Below are 19,236 nucleotides of genomic sequence, written 5' to 3'. Positions count from 1 at the left end.
ATATGGTATTATAAGGAGAACTGCTTCTCTACGGGCGTGCCCACCCTAAGGGCATTGGTTGTTATCTTTCCTGATTCCGGCCGGTATGCGGAATCGGGCGTGTTACGATCTCGGGGTCTGCAAGGATTATCGGGGTAGCCACAGCGGTGATAGCGGAGCTATGGGGAGCGCCTCATGGGATATCGGATGGCATCATAATCTCATGTGCCAACGCGGCTAAAAATTTAGAAATGGTCTTTCATATGCACTGAAAAGGAAATTCTACAGCAAAACAGAAGGAGAGGTGATCGTGAGATTACTGAAGACAGAACGAGAGAAAATTTCATTAGTGAGAGCAATTGAACGTTTATAATTTCATATTTTATTATTTAGTAAGTTAAATCGGAGGAAACTGACGATTAATGAAAGAACGTGGGGGAGTATTCACCATGAGATCGACCGCAGAGGATCACAGCCTAGGAGTTAAAGTGGGCTGTCTTGTCTCCTAGGAGCACCAAGCGCAGTTACTTCAGTACCAAGGTGTCCGGCTCCTTTGTTCCAAAGCATCCTCCGAAATTACCTTTTCGCCCTCGGGGGACTGGCTGCGTCCTACGCACGCCGGGGCGCGTGGACCCATCCAACCAGGATGGTGGTTAGCTCTTGGACCCCACGCGCGGGGAGTTGAGAGTGGGAGCAGAAGAGGAAATGTCGCCCGGATGGAAGCAATGGGGGGACGTCAACTGCCGACCCCCGGTTTGGGTCGGCATCGGCCCATGGAGTAGTATGGTCCGTTTGTTTTCAGGGTTAAAATCACAAAAACTTTAATTTTAACTTTAACTCAACCTACTACATAATAAAAATACATATTTTCCAAGTTAAAAATTTTAACTTTAACTTTAACTCAACACACTATACAACATTTGTTCTTTTCCACAATCAAAATCAAAGTTACTTTAACTCTAAAACCAAACGCATCGGTAATATCTATGGACACTTATCCAAACTTTTGCGGTTTGGGATCTGCGTCCTACCCCCGGTTTGCGATGTTACCAAGTCAACATCGGATCCAACTCTACCCAAACTTTTGCGGTTCGCTCTAACATTCCCTACTTATCCAACTGTCGGTGAGCAGTTTTTGGATATCAAACGAACCTCCCCGAAAGTAATTTTAAACCAAGCGAGATCGAGACGGTTCAAGTGGCCGTGGCAGTGGAGGCAGAAACAGGCGTGCATCGAGTGTCGCGCAACGGTTGAATTGGAGTAGGTTTACGTTTACGGCCGGTCTCAAGGCCCCCCCTCAGTCCATTAATCTGATCACGGAGCAAACCGAAGAGATGATGTTCTCCAACCAGAGTCCAACACTAAATGGGCCGTCGAGTGGAAGAAACTCACGGCCCAATGAAGCTGCGAACAAAAAGAGCAAAAGAGCCCATGGGCCCAAAGAAAAGAGATGCGGTTGTAACGGCTCATGAGGAGGAGAGTTTTCGAAATTCAAAATTTCGAAATTGGCGACCGTTTTCAGCTTTTTCCCTCCCTGTGGGCTCCTACTGGGCCCATCACAGCTGCACCGTTTCAAAAACTGCCCGTCAATCGGGGCCCGCCATCTTTTCTGTGTAGTCCCGGGTGTAGCGAATCACTCCCACTGTCACGCGTCAGATAGATATAGCGAGTGGGGGGCTCGACCTGCGAGTAGGATATAATTTTCCCGCCCATGAAAAATCTTTAATTTCTTTAATTAATTGGTTATAAAAGTCCTTCTATGGCATCTTCCCCTTCTCCATCGGCAACGGAGATAGAAACCGCTGCATCCTCTATCTCAGTTTCTCTCGTCTGCTTCTTCGACAGCCATGGAAGAGCCCATCAAGGAGCAATCTTCTGTTTCCGGTAACCTCTCTCTCTCTCTCTCTGTGGATGGATCTTCGGGTTGTTATAGAGCTCCAGCAGTTGACGATTGATGATTGATTACTCCGCCGCGCAGGGAATGGAGGAAAATCTACGCTGCAAAGGTATGCGCTGCGATCGGCTGCTAAATCGAAGGAGGAGAAGGCGGAACCGGTAAATGCTTCTGCATCAAGAAGGTTACTTTCTCACTGATCCCTCTCAGTTTCCTAGCGTCGTTTTCTCCATAGACAATCAGATTCGATATTCTATTCTGCCTTTGAGTGATCGGAAACGAAGCTGTTCTCGAAAACAGAACATCACATGACTTTAATCATCTTGCCATCTGTTTTTCATACCCGAAAAATGAATACTCGCCTCCGTCCAAGAGGATCATCGTGCTTGTTAATTGCGTAGTTAAATGTCTTAATCTATGAGTTCTGATGGGCGGACCTCTGTAGCAACTGATATCCCCGGGGATGTGATGGTTTTCAGGGCAAGACCGCTTTCGGCTGTGAGCAAGAGCGTGGGAGTCCTTGACCTGTCGGGTAAGGACAAGCCTGCGAAGCCTCCCAGAAGACAATCGATTCCTGCAAAGTCGAGTGCTGGCTCGACCGCAAAACTGGTTGGCAACATCACTCCGATATCCGAGACACGGGCTCGGAGGTCTGCCAATAGCCAAGTGAAAAGCGAAACCCCGCTTTCCGATGTCTCGAGATCGTCGAGCCGGAGGAGGTTCAGTGTTCTGTCATCTGCATCGTACTGGCTGCAACAGATTAAGCTCTCGGAAACTGCTGCTAAGCATTCGGTGTCGCTCGGTTTCTTCAAACTCGCGCTGGAGGCTGGATGTGAGGTATACCTGCAGCTTTTCTACTTGAATATGCACAACTATGAATCGCAGCTACGAGTTCAAGAAGCAAATTCTTCATATCGTTTGGTTTTAAATCTCTTTGTGTCTTGACATGCTTCGCCCATATTTCAGCCCCAAAAAATGCGAGAGGAGCTGAAATCCTATGTGCGTAAACACAGCCTTCCCGAGCTGAAAGAAGCTGTCAAGGAGTTGTTCGATATATTCAACATCGTGGAGAGTGTGGAGCAGCCCCAGGTCTCGCAAACCTGTTCTCAAGTGCCAGAAGAGGGAACTCGATCGTCTGATGATGATGTTCACAGCACCTCTTCCACCATCGGGGCAAGGAAAATAAAACCGAAGTCCCTTAACAACGATGTAGCCCTAGCTTCTCAAGTCGCAGCAGAACCAGATAAGGAGACTTTGAAGAAGAATCCTGCTACTAAGGTCCGGGAATCCGTGAATAGAAATCCTGCTAGCTCGAGGACTGTCCCGGACAATGGGGCCAGAAAGGTGCAGAAGAAAGTGCAAAAGCCAATGAAAGAAGGGTCCAACGTAGAGAAGGAGAAGACCGAGAGACAGGGAAAGAAACCTGCTGTTGAAGGAGGTTGAATCCGATTGGCCTCTATCTTACAATCTGCATAAGTTCAAACGAACCGGGAATACTGATTTTGCTTTCGTTTACAGGTCAAGATGCAACCCCGCCCGCACAAGATGTAACCGAGAATAAAGAGAATTTGGTAAGCACCATCTCTCTTTCGCGATTTACACTATCCTCGACCTAACCTAGATCACTTTCTCGTCCTTTATGTTAAACCAATAACTTTTTGATCGTTTCAGGATGCTCCACCACTATCCTCGACCTAGATCACTTTCTCGTCCTTTATGTTAAACCAATAACTTTTTGATCGTTTCAGGATGCTCCACCGGCAGATGCCGTTTCAGCTGAAGTGATGTAGGAAGATTCAGCAGCTGAGTCTTCAGTGATTTCTTCCGCTGGTTTGGTTTGTCTTCAGTGTTTTTGAATGAGGGCTTCCTCTGTATAGATAGAAAATTGGTTGTGCCAGAAAGTGTGTGCTTGTGTTTGTGGTGCCAAGAAATAATCTATTACCGTTACTTTCAATTTCGGGACGACTCACAATCGCGATATTTGTAAGTGTAATTTGAATCAATCAAAACTTTGTTTATTACCAGCCTCGTAAAAGCGCAAATTGGATAGCTCCAAGACATGTCTTATGTCTTCGAAATTATGTGGAAGAGCTCTATTACCGTTACTTTCAATTGCGGGACGAGTCACAAAAGCGATACTAGTAGTGATATTTGTAAGTGTAATTTGAATCAATCAAAACTTTGCTTATGTAAAAGCACAAATCAGTTAGCTCCAAGACATGTGTCTTTGAAATTATGTGGAAGAGCTCTCTATCCAGAAGCCGGGCTTGGGGCCTTTACCATTGATTTAGATTTGTAGTAAATCATGTTTGGCATACTCAATTGTTCACCTAGTACTATGGCGAAGATATGCCATATCTCAAGAACCACAAATACAAACACAGGTTACCCTAATCACAAGAAATCTTACAGGTAATAGCATGATATGGTACAAGGAATTAGCACATGACCAATAAATCCGACCTGATCGGGTCCTTGTAGGTAGACAAATTCACAACCATCGAATATTTTTGTTCATTACATGCTCTGCAACACACACCAGCATTTGTAACACAAGGAATCACATGATACAGTTTCACAACCCCATACTTGCATTGGGACAGAATTGTCACCTTCATCCAGAAGTCTATCAGTCGGCCGTCCAGCTTTGCTCCACTATTTCCCTAACTCTTCGGTTATATTCTCGTTTGTTCTCACTAAACATCCGAGCAGCTTCAGAATTTGCCGGAGAATTTGGGTTTGGGTCACACAGCAGTGACTGCAAGGAGTGTAAAAGGCGATGCAATCAATAAAAGCAATGGTGGAGAGGCAACTTTCAATGAAACCAATGAGAGCCATAATTCACACAGGTGGTCTATATTCATAGACATACAGCTCTTCAACATAGGCTTTTGCTGGAATGATCCATTTTTTTATAAGTAAAAGCTTCCATACAACTTCATAATACAATATAATTTGCTAAATAAACCTAAAAATGTATCTCAAAAATCTCCAGACGACACCAGAAACGCATGAAACAACTGCAGGGAACTCACAACAAGCTTGCCTGCAGAACCCCCTTGTACATCAGTCCATAAACCGTAAAACTAAAACCAACTTAATGGGTGCACTAATAAAAGGTTAGATGGCTTTCTGAAAGACAGTGAAGTCTTACGAACCTGGATAGATGTGAGGATTGCTGCGACATCATAGATAGGACTCCACTGATTTTGTAATATATCTAAACAGATGCTTCCATCTGCATAAACTGAAATGTTCGGGAAACAAAATAAGTTCTTATCAGAACCCACACAAAAGGTGATGCTGATCTAAGGTGACATCAAATTGCAATATCACTAAACTTACTGTTAGGATGGAACATTCGAGAAACAAATCGCACTGTTGGTGGTTTGTTTGGGTAATCTTCCGTGAATTGAAGAGTCAACTTGAACGTACCTGAAGAACTCATGGAATATTAAAATTTTCATGTACAATTGACAACAATCTAAAAGAATAATTGGTGAGCGCTTTAATATGCAAGATATGAAAATTGAAAATAGAAATAAAGAGAGCCACTATGATTAACCTCCTTTAAATAAGAAAAACTGCTGCATCATCAAAGCTAGCATTCATCATTATGAATGATGACAGAATTCTATCTCCCCCATAATCATGACTCACAAGAACCTTCCAAAGCAAATACTGCTATCATCTAAGAACTACTTGATCTCATAAAACAACAGAACTAATTTGACCGATAAGGTTCTTATGAGCTTGAACAAGAAGTAAAGAAGCATTAAGAATGATTCTTGATTCCATTGAGAACCTTAGGGAATGTAGTTTAATCATTGCAGGATGTTTAACAACTGCGAGGGAATAATAATGAAAAGCCTTAAATCCTACATAGAGTCAATCTTTTAAACCCTATGCAAGACTTTTCGATAAAGGTCAAAATTGGTCAGGACCAGAGGGATCGTTACTTTAAAAGAAAATAATCCTAAGGCAAAACCATTGGAGAACATGCATTTCATATCCATTTTAGAGCAAGATCGACTCACCTCCATCCCATGGAGTATCATCAGGACTGCAATCCAAAGCAGACAAGAAACGAGAAACAGCTTATTCGAACCATATTTTGACAAGAAATGACAGGAACAACTATGTCGAACAAGCAAAAAAAGAAAGAGAGAGAGAGAGAAAGAACATGGGTAAAGAACGTACCCAAAGATGACGGCATTCCAGAGCATGATGTTGTTATCATGGGGAGCACCACTGATGCCAGCAGGAGGGTCTTGCTGCAGCCTCTTAAAGTCTCTCATCAGCCTCTTCCTTGCAGGGGTAGACATTTTTACGCAGCCTGCAAGCACCAATAATCAAGGAAGCCAGTCAACACAAGTACCCTTACAGCATCATGATTAGCAGACCATATCATTAACAGGCCCACTGAGTTTAAATATTCACGGTATTGACCGGATACAAATAGCCCCGAAAATCGAGCTCAATTCTTAAATTGCCCAACTCTTAAGCTGCAATGATATGCTCCAATCAAAATCAAACGCTGGGATACTCCCAATTGATCATTCCAATGGATCTATCTGACCAATAGATGATACTCATGCCGCCGGAAAAAGAGAAGACAGCTAGGGTTTCATATGTACAAGACACGAATACATGATCGTTCAAATTTTTACATCGGAATGATGCTCATGCCAAGAGAACTAGCAACGAGAAGCTGAAATCGATAATCAGAACCGGAAACTGCAATCAGACAAAGATCAATCAATTAACGCTCGAGAAGGAACCAAGAAGACCTGCGAGCCGGTGCGATGAGAAGGAAACCCTGAGGTAGGGGCTTCAACCCCTACGGACACAATCCACGGCGCGGATACGGCTCAAGCTCTGTGCGGGGATATAGAAAGCAATGATTGATTAAACTGAATTTGAAGAAGACTATGACGAAGAAGAAGAACCCGAAGAGATAAGAAGAACCGATCCCAACGCCAGAGAGAGAGAGAGAGAGAGAGAGAGAGAGAGAGAGAGAGAGAGGGTGGGAGGGAGAGATTCGATGGGCCTTTGGGCTTCTCGGCTCGTCTCATTCTAATGGGCCTCCATCGAAGCCCATGATGAGATCTCAACAGCCCACATTGGGATTTCTCGAGGTCGAGAGGGTCGGTATTACCAAAGTTTGGTTCACTGGAATAGAAATGAAGACCGCTAGAATCAATGGCGAATAAAATTGGCAAAGGTCAAGGACTAGGTGATTCGGACGAACCTGTATTAGATTTTTTCCGTATGCAGATTGAAGACCGATAGAATTTCTGAAAATTAATCAATCTAAATATGCTCAAAATCAGGATGACTTTGAAAGAGCATTATGCTCCTGCATGTTCCTCCAGGGTGACCGGAGCTCTTATGCCAAACGGTCGGTCACCGCAGTGATGAGCAAACCATGACTTGGTGGCGAAGGTCCTTTCAAATTCGACTTATCCGGGCTATTCCCTGTTTATTCAGAGCACATAGTATAATGGAGAGTTCCGAATCCTGAGCTGACTTCATCCAAAACAAATTCGCACCATCCCTACCAAATGTGGCCTCCAGCCTTAATCTCAATGGATTAGCATTCATATAACTAATGCATTTACGAGTTATATATAACAGAGACAAAAGTCCAAGAGGATACCAATCAGGTTCATCTGTAACTGGTTATGTACAATCGTGACCTTGCGAACAGCTTTTCAGGGACACAATTTGACAAGCACGATATACACCTTTAGTAATAAATTCTCATGAACAGTGTGCCGTTGCCTAAATATATCTATCGTGAATAATATTCACCTACAAAACTTTTTGCAATCTACTGCACAAAGACGTTGGCCCGAAAGCTGAGTTTTATAACAAAATGCATCCCTTCTAGGACGATCCCCGCGGAACATAACTTAAAGGGGAGCAGTCTCCTTTCAGTAATAATAGTGTTCTAATAATCTACCAGCCACTCAGTTGTTTTTGGATTTTTGAGTTATGAGAGGACCGGCCACCTTTGTCCTTGTACGAGTTTCTCGAGGCAAGAGCCTTCCGTCCCCCATGGGCAGCAGCTATTGCCCGCCGCCTCTGCTTGTTCAGGCATTTCACAAGCTCAACATCATTTGCGTCCTCCTCCTCACATTCTTCTCGCTGCAGCACAAGAACAAGAAAAAGTGCTTCTAGCTACATCTCTGATAACCGATATACTAGGAGCTAAAATTAGGTCCGACTTGCGACTCTACCTCCTCGGAGCCATCTTGAGTTTCAGGTTCATGGCTGCTTGCTTCAACTCTTTGTCCAGTCTCTTCCTTCCCAGCCCTCTCACCCTCTTGAATCTGCTCAGGCTGCGGAATGTATTGTAAGATCAGTATACCACCAACACGCATGACTATCGATTCCACAAAGTTAGGAGAGTTCAAACAAAAAAAGATGGGGTCAAACAAATAGATGATAGACTTTGAACTCAAACATGAGACCCAATTGTACCTGCTCAGTTAAATGCAAAGCATCTGTATCTCTGACAATCACTTCGGTCAAGTTGGAGGCATTTTCTTCATCATCAGATAATATACCCTCATTGGAGCCTTCTTCAATGAACTGCATTGAACCAAAGACATCGAAGATGATTAAACACAGGTGAAAGAAATTGCCACGAATAATTAACCAAGAGCAACTGAAACAGCTCCAACACAGACTTCACTATACCTGGTCCATATTGGCTTGATCCTTTCTAGTAAATCCACTAGCAGCAAGCTCCTTATCAAGGAAACCAGCTGTTTTATTTATTGATGAAAAGGAAGGCCTACTGCTTTCCTCAGCATCTTCCTCAGCAACTTCAGAATGATCCGCTTGCTCTTCAAAAGAAAGGTTGAACCTAAACAAGAATCGACCAAAATGGTGATCAAGATCAGGTAAAAGGCATGTCAAACAGCAAAAAGTCCATTAAACAAAGATGTAGCTAACCTTTTACCAAAGAACTTATAGATGCATTCAACATCACGGTCAAAATACCTGCAATTTGGAGATAAATACTACGAGTTAACTACAACAAATAATTGAGACTAAGCGATTGGAATTTGAGAGAGTTTATTAAATCTTACATCTGTGCATTGTGATGTGACACAGAAACCATCTGAGGAAAGTCAATTATGGTGACCTTCTCATCATCATCAATCTAGGAAAAGGAAAATATAGTCATAAACTAATATAGTCCGAAGAAGAGGAAGATATTACACCGGGAAATATCATTTGTGTTATATAAAATGCAGGCAGTAAAGGAATTAATCAAGCTAATGAACATGCAAAAGAAAAAAGTACCACAATGCTTAGATATCACGTAGTACCATAATATTGAATTCATTGAAATCGCAGTGAATAAGTCCATGCTCCGCTAGGCGAACTACCAAACCAATGATTGTTTCAAACACCATTTCTGGATTTTGCAGTTCCTTCACCTGCACTCTGCATTGCATTATAAAGCATGATTATAATGCAATGAGATTGTTCATCAGAACAAAATTCTCTTTGATTACGAGCTAGAGCAAAAAGAAACAAGCTGGGCAATAAAAGCAGGATGGAGAACTATCATTTTCCGTCCAGTCACTCAAAACTTGTTAATTTGATAAAAAGAATTACTTCAATGTGGTGTTGAACATCACATACATGAAGAATTCGAGAATGGGTAATAATGATTGTTAAGGAGACCTCATTATACATATACCATATAGTATCATGTGCTGCTCAATTTAGAAAATAAATATTCAATTTAATGTAAGGCCACCATACTAACTATGCCTTCGTGAATATGTAGAAATACAAACATAGTAGCCCAATAAGATAAAATCATCGCAAATATCACTAGAAGTACAACTGTAAATCTCAATAAATAAGGAGACAAAAACTGAGTTTAAGAGGAGAAACTCTTACAGAGGGTAGCCCTGTACAAGTGACATAACCACACAATGCCTGTTGCAATCCAATGCATTAGGAACAGGAAATCCGTTGTCTTCCAAAGCCTGATCAAGCAAAGCACCAGTCACCCCAACAATAACAAAACTCACAACAACATTTAAATAAATAAAAACAGCACGGCATACGGACCTTCATAAAAGCAAATTCTTTAAGTGCAGCAAGTCTCGACAAGTAGAGCCAACTGTAACTTCTCCGATGTCTCAAGTAATCACGTTTGGATTTTACCGCCCGGAAAGAAACTCTTCCTAGCCTATGCAACTTCATTGCAAGTATTGTACCATCCTCAGTGGCAACCTCGAAGATATCTTGAACAAATAACATTTTACACATTAAATTCTGGTCCTGTAGAACAGCATATAGACGAATGAAATCTGGAAAAGTTGAAAAGAGAACTACCAGACTCCTTCCCAACACCAATTTGACGGCCCACTGAAGCAAAAACTCCACGATTAACCATTGTCTTAATGGCAAGGAAGTCGTACCCGAGGTATGTTAGCCGAAAGCCATCATCTATAATCACAAGAGAAAAAACAATTAGATATATCATATATCCAGTATTTCACTATGCAAAAATAGCTGTAGAATGTCCACTGACTTACTCACACTTAGAAGAGTCGTGGTGTACCAATTTATGCTTCAGCAAGTTCTTCAAGACCTTATACGTGCCTCCATGCCTAACGAAATGCACCAAACACATCAATACTAACTCGTCTCTTCATGAAGTGTGGAAGTCAAACACTGGAATATAAAAGGGCATACTTGAGGGAAGCAATGCGGTCCACGAGCTCCGAGGGGACAATCTCATGCTGGAAAAATCAGGAAAAAGGACATCTTAGGCCCGGGAAATAAATCACACGGTCTTCAAGCAACAGTGGCTTAGAAGGAACAAGAGCTCACATTTCGCATTCCCATCTCGACAGCTGTAAGAACCCTGAAATCCTCCTTGGAGAGATACCTCAGCACATCAACATCGAGCTTCATCTCACTTTCTACAAGCCGAATAGTGAAACTATCCCAGCGAAGAATCTGAAAAACAAGATGTGTGACTTGATGGGGTCATAGAACATAAACCCAGCTACATCAATATCTGGCTTTTCCCCTATAGAGAAACTTAAACCAACAACACGGCAGCTGAGACATGGGAGTATTTACAACTGCCTATCAATTTCTGCACTCTTGAACGATCAAATTCAACACAAAATAGCAGTCTGATCCCCTTCCTAAACTAAAATAAGAAAAAAAAAATCTCATGTAATCAAGAGAAAAATCAATTGCGAATCAATCTAACCATTCGCCAATCAGCAAGGCTAACACTGCCTACAAACTTACACGACACCATAAACGAAAGGCCTCACCTCTTTCACTTCAGCTGGCAATGGCAGAGCGGGAGGAAGCTTGCATTCGTCGGATGACCAGAGATCGGTGGGAGACAGAGCAGAGAGAGCAGCGGAAGAGCTTGAGCCGAGTTGGTGGTGCTGAGATGGGCCACATGGGCCTTAAGAAGATGAATTGATGCAGGCCCAGGAAATCATTTGTATGGGCTTTTACAGTCGGCCCATTTTAATTTTCCTTCCGTATATATTATTTTTCTGTAGAAAAAAAAAGGGATATGTGAAGTAAATATACATTTTAAAATTTCTGGGATTGTAATTCAGCTTAAAAACAGTTGAATTTGCAATCTTTACAGTACTAATGCGGTCTAAAAAGTCCGAAAGGTATTAGACTGAGATTTGATACCTTTAGGAAGAGTTTGCGTTGATTAGAATTAGTAAGAGAAGAGCCCTTTCTTTTTCGATGTAAACCTTGGTATTCGAGAGCCCAATTGAGTCCCAACTAGTTCGGTCGAGAAGGTATAAAGCTTCGCCAGCGTGGATTTTTGCATTCAAAATGACTCAAACACAAAACCTCATTTAAACGGAACAAGTATCGAACCACTTAAACCAACTCACGTTGGTAAAGAGCCCTTATTTTTAATTTCTTCTTTCAACGTATATAATTTTATGCGTATAATTGTGGTTGTTATTATTTTTTGGTCAATAACCTCTTATTTATAAGTATAATGCATGACCATGATTTCTGAGGTTGTGGTTGACGAATGATTTCTTCTAATACTTTGCTGCTATATTTTTGTATATATATCTCTCTTCCCTATATTTTATTTTGCATGAACCATTTTTATTATTACATATAAAGGTAAAATCTGCACAGTAATTGGACAATAATTATATAATCAGTTTTATAATTTGAAACTAAAAAATATTAATATAATAAATATATATATATATATATATGTTGATCCTATTTTATACTCCTCCAAAAGGCAACAATTCATTAAAAAAAAGTAGTTGAAGGATGTAAAATACCCAATGGGCCAATTTTATATAAACTCATTCAATTACTCTTTTACTTTTTTTCATGTGGGATTTTAAATCTCAACGATACCATATTGAATTTTCATTAGAGTTATACGGCACACGTTACACGTGAAGACGAGTATTAAGAATATTAATTCCACATAGAAAAGATAAAACAATATCCATTGATTTATATGTTGATCCTATTTTATACTCCTCCAGAAGACAACAAATTCATCGGAAAAAAAAAGTAATTGAATGGTGTAAAATACCCACTGGGTCTATAAACGATTGAGTCCATCTGATAGGTTGTGAAATTCAATCTCATATAAAGTCATTCAATTACTCTTTAACATTTCCATATGGAATTCTATCTCAACAATACTATATTGAATTTTCATTGGACTTATACGGCACATGTTGCACGTGAAGGCGGGTGATGAGAATATTACTCCTACAGAGAAAAGATGAATCCAATATATATTAGTTTATATGAGACTTAGAACCAACACTTAATAGTTTGAGTTTTTGGGTCGGAAATGGGTTTTATAGGCCGGTGAGTGTTTTACAAATGGAAGTTAATTATCGTTCAAAATATTAAAAGTCAACTCCCACGAATTAATCAAGATTACATATTATGAACGCAGGACTGGTCAACAATTCTACAAACTGTGATGGGTCATACATCGAAATGTTCTTCTCGTCTCTACCCAAAATAAAATGTTCTTCGTTATTAATTCAAAATTATAAATTACTAAAAAAAATTTGACAACAGTTTTAGTAATATTACTAAAATCTATACAGCAAAAATAATTGGAAAAAAAATTAATTAAAAGCTGTTCCGGTCTTTACTGCGCTGCCCGGAGATGCCTCCGCAGTGTTCGGCTTGGAGGAGGAAAACGGCAATGGAATCGGATTAGATTGTAGAAACCTTAAGCTTGCGGCCTGATGATGAGAGTTCATCGAAGGACCTGAATTGTTCAGATAGCTCAACCCACACGCATTGGCTTGCGGTGTTGGTCTGCATATAGATCCGCCCGAGGCCGTGGATCTCTCATTCCAACTTAACTTTGGGCCCCGAAACATCTTCACCGGAGTAGCCCTGAAAGTTTCCAAGAGCCAGCGCTGTTCCACTACAGATGGGACTACTGCCAGTACAGATTATTGACTTGAGGGCAGCAGTTAGGGCAGACTGGAAGTTCGGGTTCGTAATGATTGCCTCGGTGGCCACGGCTATGGAGTCTTGTGGGTTATAGTTTGTCTTTTGCAAGTAGGGGAGATGGTGAAGAAAGGCTTCTTGAGGGTTGCTTTTGTTGATGGGTTGATGGTCGGTAGTGCCATATTTAGGTAACCCGCTAGTACCCCAAGAGATCGGTAGAGTACTGGGCTCGGACATCGGGCGGTAGTTTAAGCTGATTGATGAGCTGTACCTTGCAGTACCAGAAGCGAACCGATTTAGGTAAGATGATGCGGAGGATGTGATGGCTGGGCCTGAAGTGAGGTCGAGGGTTATGGTAGGGTGGGAAGGTGAACGCATCATCAGCGATGAATTAGGCAAGTAGTACTGCTTCGATCGTGAAGGGTCAGACAGATAGAAGTTTAGTCCGTTAAGGTCGGTAGTGGTGGCAGTTGGCAGGCTGCCTTGGCCAGATCCAGAGGTAGATGAGCCCGATAAAAGCATGGAGGCGGCCGCCGATGTGATGGAGGCCATGGCAGTGGCTGAAACCGGAAGTGGGTGGTTGTGTGTTCCTTCATATGTGGTTATCAGAATCGACATGTCCTCTGCACATCTCTGAACCTATTAGCACGAACTTTTCATCAGTCGGCGATAACCATAGCATAACATACAGTGCTGGGGATTATAAAACAATGATCTGATTGATTAGTATAATATACCTGTTTCCTTACAGAACATGATGGTGCAACTGTGCAACGAAAATAGGCTCGAGGGCACGGATTTCCTTTTGCAATTTTCTGTCCGTATTTTCTCCACCGGCATCCGTCGTTCATCTGAATAATCAAATAGAATATAAGTACGTGTGTCATCATATATACGAACCAAAGAATAAAATTGTAGAGCTCCATCGATCAACTGATCCAAAAGATGAATGTAATGCAACAGTTACTGATCAGGGATACTGACCGTCATGGTATCGCAGCTGGCTCTCACGCAAACCCTAGCTTTCTTGGCCAGGTGCTGTTGAGAGACCTCGTCGTCTCCGCTTCTCATGGTCTTGAGAACTTTACTTGGCGGCTCCCCAGCATCCTCCTTCGGATCCTCGAGACTGTTCTCAGGGCTCGTATTGTTTGGCAGTGATTCGGTCATTCCCGACTTAGCTGCTCCAAACTTGCAGTCCAGAGAAAGTGCCAACCCTTCTCGATCTTCATTGATTTTCTGATCCTTATTCTCTAGACCAGACAATGACTTTCTTTTCTCATCCTTTCCTACCGAAGAACCAGAAACTCGTCCAAGGCTAAGGGAGACAAGGTCAGATTCTTCGAGTTCCTGGGCACTGGCAGTATCGGTATCCTCCGTGGCCTGTTGCTTCTGATCTTCTTGCTTAGCGATATCGAAGAACTGAATCTGGAGTGCCTTGTATTCTTTCATTATGCGTTCCAAGTACAACTTTAACCTCTCGTTCTCCTCCCTCACCTCACCCATCTCTATTCTGGCCAATTCAAGCTGGTCATCCTATACATATGTACACATGAAATTATTAGCGACAAATAAATAAATAAATAACTAATGATAATATTATATAGAGTCTAGACTAAGGTATAATTAATTGATCATATCAAGCTTTCAGATTTCAATTCCCCCAAACTAATTATATCGTACAGTTACCTGTTCCATTGAATCAGGTTCAGAGGGCGAATTTTCAATCTTAGAGCTTGTTGGTTGCTGCTGGGGAGAATATGGCTTCGGATTATCGTTATCATTCTGCATTGGACTTTGGTTTTCAACCTATAAATCAATATCATCATAAATATCGAATATAAGCAACGCATTTTTCACATCCTGCATATATACTACCGGTTTTACAAAATGAGTTTAATTATATACATAGGATTAGAATATTGACGCTGATCTTATATTACATAAATTTCACGAGACAATTGTGCATTTATGTGCGGTCGCTACAATATGAATGAAGGAGACCGGGAGGCTGAGCATATATCGGAATTCTAATTACCTTGGTGAACGCTTCTTCGAAACGATCATTGCCATTAGCGATGTCATCTTCTTGAGCTCTCTTTCCCATAGCCATTAAGTTTTCTTTCTGATTAATTTCTCCTTGGCTATTGTACGGACTCAGCTATGCGGGTCGTCCCTCTCCTTTATAGAGAAGAGCTGAACTATTTGACCAAAATAAACCTTTTTCTAATCTTCAAGTCATTCCAACCTAATTGCAAGTTTTCTCTTGTTTATATCTTATTTAATAAATATTAATATGATTATAATAATAACAAGTTGGAAGATTAATTCAACTTCAACGCTGGGGGATAGCAATGTAAGTTTGGGATGTCAGCTAAATTGTAAAAAACTATATATGATAAGATTGGTTGAGTCTTTGAGGAGAGAACCAATGGTCGGACGGACCCCACCTAATCTAAAACGATAGGGCGTGTGAACGAGTCGAACCAACTTTGAATCTGGAAGGCTCGATTCAGCTCGATATTCATTTTCTCTTGAGCTCGAGACCGGTTGAGCATGAACATCCAAGCTTGAGCTCAAATGAGCTCGAGCTTAGTTCGTAATGCAAATTGGAGGCTCGAGCTTAATTCGTTATGCAAATTGGAGGCGCAAGCTCAAAGCTCGACAAGGCTAGAGTCAGTGAAGCAAAAGAGCTCTGGCTCAACTAGCCTCAGGCTCGAGTTCATATAGACCCAGATAAACTCAAGCTCATATGAGCTTGATCTCATTTGGACTCGGGAAAAAAAAAACACAAATAGTTGTATAGTAGGCGTAAGGCCACACACACACATATATAAATATAGGTGTAAAGTCATAAAATTTGATTAGGCTCACGAGTTTCTTGAACCGAATACTAATGAACTCGACCTTAGTTCACTCGACTGACAATATCCCCTTTCTTTTTAATTTTGAGGAATATCCCCTTTCTTTTAAATTAATTTAATATTATATTCCATAATATTGCACATTGTATGTATTGTAAAGATAAAGATTTATCTGATTCATATGATATAGCTAAGCTAGTTTTGGGTTTAATTTTATCAGTTCTTGAAAAACCTAGACATACTCGTTCTCGACACGACAAACCTAAAACATGTGGCGTAATATTAAGCGAAAAGTTTGACTTTTTTTGCTTGGTTTCATTGTTTGGGTTTGTGCAGTAACATATTGGGAGACTAATTTGCAATCTTGGGAAAATGGAATAGTTTATATTCAAATTTCCATAATTAGCCGGAAATGGCTGAAATTGAGATTGAAATTGATGGACGGAGTAGATTTTCTGACCAGCCAGTCAGATTGTTTGAACCTTGAAAAGTGGTCGATCCAGCTTCCTGGATCAATGCCTCCTCCCTCTAAAGAAACTTTGAACAATATCCCGCCGGAAAAAATTTAAAAAAAAAAGTGATAAAGGAATTTAGCGCAATAACTTCACTCTCGATCTACAAGCAAAACATTATGTATTTGGGTTTCATCAATAGAATTTTCCATCATATTTTATTTCTTTTCTCTTATTTTCTATTAAATTCATGAACCTCAAACAAAATTTGAATAAAATATTTCACTGAAGAGAAAGAGAAAGAGAGAGAGAGAGAGAGAGAGAGAGAACAACAGATCACTTGATTGATTAAATGATCGGCATACATATCGTATGCACAGTAATTTGGTTGATTTTCGGATAAAATTTTCACAAATCCTTCGCATGTTTTGTCAGATATTCCGATTGCCATTCGTGATAAAATTAGGTTTCACAAGATCCTGAAATAAGGTCAACTTTCTAATTAATCTTGTTTCTAGTTTTATGTTGCGTTTGATTTTAAAGTAAGATTTTAAAATCAGATTTTGATTTTGAAAAAAACTAGTATAAATGGGATCCACCCTTTGACTTTGTATGAGTTATTTTGTTTTGTTGTTGAAAAAGAGTAGTATAAATGGAACCCACTCTTTGACTTTGTATGAGTTATTTTGTTTTGTTATGGGTAGAATTATCTTAGAATTGTGATTTTAAAATCACACTCACAACCCAAACAAGCCTTTAATTTCTTGCTCTGAATTAGCAAACTGAATAAAATCTCACCATATTAATTTGCTTTCTGTAATCATTTTTTATGAGCTAAGTAAATGCTTCTTGAAGATCATAATAAAGTAAAACAACATTTGTTCCAAGCGATTCAACGTTGATTTCCCTTAAACAAAATCTCGAAGAATCTCATTGGAAGAGTTTTACCTTTGTTAGCCCACTCGTTTTGAATTGGATTAGTCGGCGCCCATTGAGGTTTTGAATACTAGGTGTACACCAAAAAATTAAGGGCATATTTACTTCTGGAGAACTCTTTAATTTCAAAAAAAATTAAAAATAAGAAAACTGCAAAGAATACGTTTACTTATATTGAATGGAATTAATTTTTCAAAGAAAATTCTCTTCTCCATTATTCTAAATTGTATATAAATTAGAGAAGCTCTTTTTTTAGTTCTCCAGTTTTTCATCTATTAATTATTTCCATTTTTATATTCATATTAATAGCTTTCCTTTTTTATTGACTATTATATTTATAAATTTATTTTATGTCATCTTTTACAGTGATTACTCCACTTATTCTCATATTAGAAAATTTTCTAATTTAACATTAGTAAGCATATTCTTATAATCTTTTATAGAGAAATAAACTTGAAAAAGAAGAAGAAAAATAGAGATAAAAAGTGAAAATCAATTTTTAAAAAGTAAATGGACCCTAAGCTTTGTAATTTTGAGATTCAGCAATCTTACAAGATGTGAGAAAAATTTATTAATTTTTGGCATATATGTGTGTGTTTTGCGTATCCCTGTTGCATTCGATTGGATACTTAAAATATATATTAAAGATTCCTATCGGAAAAATATATATATATATATATATATATATATATCTTAAAGATTCTTATAGTGTGTTTGGTTTTAGAGTTGAGTTGAGTTGAATTTTGATTTTTATTGGTTTGTAATGATTGTGTGTTGAATTATAAGGAAAAGTGTGAAAAAATAATGAATAGTTGAAAGAATTTAATATTAAAAATTGAATTGAGTATGATAGAGTTGTATGTGAATTTATATATGGAGCCCACCTTTTTTACTTTGAAGAAATAATTTTTGTTGTGTAGTGAGTAAAGTTAAAGTTAGAGTTAAAATTTTAAAATTTGGTTGCAAAACCAAACGGAGTTGGACTCGACAATTTCGCATATTTTATAAGTCAAGTTTAGTTTATTTATGGAGTTTAGGTCAAGGATTCTGATCAAGACCTAGAATTGAAAATTGTGACCTTTAATGCCCTTGTCAACAAATTAATTGCTTTCCTGATCCTTTTTTCATTTTTACTTTTTCCGGTATAAAATCTAAATAGATGATCGTTAAAGTAATTAATTGGGTAATCATCCAAATTCAAAATGGTCCAGCTAGCATTTACCCAAAAAAAAAAAAGAGGTCCAATTAGCATGCAGTTAGTTCTCCCGTTTTGAAACGATTAGCAGCACGTATAGATCATGCAATATGTGTGTGTGTGTGTGTGTGTGTGTATCATGTAAAGCGCAGATTTATCCCCTTATTCGAAGATTGAAGAGATTTAATATACTTTTATAGAATTAAACTTGACCAAACATATTACTCGTGGAAATTACTTTTACGGGAAAAAAAATTAATATATTAATAATGAATGTCCCTTGTCACATATTTAAAGTCAGTTTCTAGCTAGTGCCCCTACAATAAAGTAGTTTATTAGCAACTAATTGATCAATTTAAACTATACATATATTAGTTGTCAACTTCTTTAGCTACTGAATTGTTACAACTTAAATGCAATCAAATTATTTTAATT

The 19,236-nt window shown here is 39.5% G+C and overlaps 4 protein-coding genes across 8 annotated transcripts; 1 reads left to right on the top strand and 3 right to left on the bottom strand.

Moving 5' to 3' along the window:
* Positions 1-1,708: 1,708 nt before the first annotated feature.
* LOC116214296 lies at positions 1,709-3,897 on the top strand. 2 transcript variants are annotated; one of them, XM_031549699.1, is made up of 6 exons: positions 1,709-1,863; positions 1,958-2,057; positions 2,353-2,710; positions 2,840-3,311; positions 3,392-3,444; positions 3,622-3,897. In XM_031549699.1, exons 1-6 carry the CDS (start codon positions 1,827-1,829, stop codon positions 3,661-3,663), a joined length of 1,062 nt encoding a protein of 353 aa, XP_031405559.1. In that variant the 5' UTR covers positions 1,709-1,826; the 3' UTR covers positions 3,664-3,897. The 2 variants fall into 2 exon arrangements, with proteins under 2 accessions (XP_031405559.1, XP_031405560.1); XM_031549700.1 differs by having other exon boundaries at positions 3,545-3,649.
* Positions 3,898-4,230: 333 nt separating this feature from the next.
* LOC116214297 (ubiquitin-conjugating enzyme E2 2) lies at positions 4,231-6,903 on the bottom strand. Of its 2 annotated transcripts, none has more exons than XM_031549701.1 (6): positions 6,664-6,903; positions 6,074-6,209; positions 5,911-5,936; positions 5,219-5,308; positions 5,032-5,120; positions 4,231-4,631 (listed from the first exon to the last, which is right to left on the bottom strand). In XM_031549701.1, exons 2-6 carry the CDS (start codon positions 6,196-6,198, stop codon positions 4,503-4,505), a joined length of 459 nt encoding a protein of 152 aa, XP_031405561.1. In that variant the 5' UTR covers positions 6,199-6,209; positions 6,664-6,903; the 3' UTR covers positions 4,231-4,502. The 2 variants fall into 2 exon arrangements, with proteins under 2 accessions (XP_031405561.1, XP_031405562.1); XM_031549702.1 differs by lacking the exon at positions 4,231-4,631 and adding an exon at positions 4,687-4,919.
* A 575-nt stretch (positions 6,904-7,478) lies between these two features.
* Positions 7,479-11,304, bottom strand: LOC116212680 (serine/threonine-protein kinase rio2-like). 2 transcript variants are annotated; one of them, XM_031547322.1, is made up of 14 exons: positions 11,200-11,304; positions 10,742-10,870; positions 10,604-10,650; positions 10,448-10,518; positions 10,241-10,354; positions 9,974-10,149; positions 9,800-9,888; positions 9,217-9,334; positions 8,974-9,047; positions 8,837-8,884; positions 8,579-8,747; positions 8,360-8,470; positions 8,116-8,217; positions 7,479-8,023 (listed from the first exon to the last, which is right to left on the bottom strand). In XM_031547322.1, exons 2-14 carry the CDS (start codon positions 10,823-10,825, stop codon positions 7,835-7,837), a joined length of 1,392 nt encoding a protein of 463 aa, XP_031403182.1. In that variant the 5' UTR covers positions 10,826-10,870; positions 11,200-11,304; the 3' UTR covers positions 7,479-7,834. The 2 variants fall into 2 exon arrangements, with proteins under 2 accessions (XP_031403182.1, XP_031403183.1); XM_031547323.1 differs by having other exon boundaries at positions 10,444-10,518; positions 11,200-11,218.
* A 1,518-nt stretch (positions 11,305-12,822) lies between these two features.
* LOC116213360 (WRKY transcription factor 72A-like) lies at positions 12,823-15,505 on the bottom strand. Of its 2 annotated transcripts, XM_031548246.1 has the most exons (5): positions 15,393-15,505; positions 15,044-15,163; positions 14,342-14,890; positions 14,095-14,208; positions 12,823-13,996 (listed from the first exon to the last, which is right to left on the bottom strand). In XM_031548246.1, the coding sequence occupies exons 1-5, from the start codon at positions 15,465-15,467 to the stop codon at positions 13,253-13,255; spliced, it is 1,602 nt and encodes a 533-aa protein (XP_031404106.1). In that variant the 5' UTR covers positions 15,468-15,505; the 3' UTR covers positions 12,823-13,252. The 2 variants fall into 2 exon arrangements, with proteins under 2 accessions (XP_031404106.1, XP_031404107.1); XM_031548247.1 differs by lacking the exon at positions 15,044-15,163 and having other exon boundaries at positions 15,393-15,501.
* Positions 15,506-19,236: the final 3,731 nt, after the last annotated feature.

The sequence above is a fragment of the Punica granatum genome, chromosome 7 (assembly GCF_007655135.1).
Source record: "Punica granatum isolate Tunisia-2019 chromosome 7, ASM765513v2, whole genome shotgun sequence".
Taxonomy (NCBI): domain Eukaryota; kingdom Viridiplantae; phylum Streptophyta; class Magnoliopsida; order Myrtales; family Lythraceae; genus Punica; species Punica granatum.
This window is presented reverse-complemented; position numbering and strand designations above follow the sequence as displayed.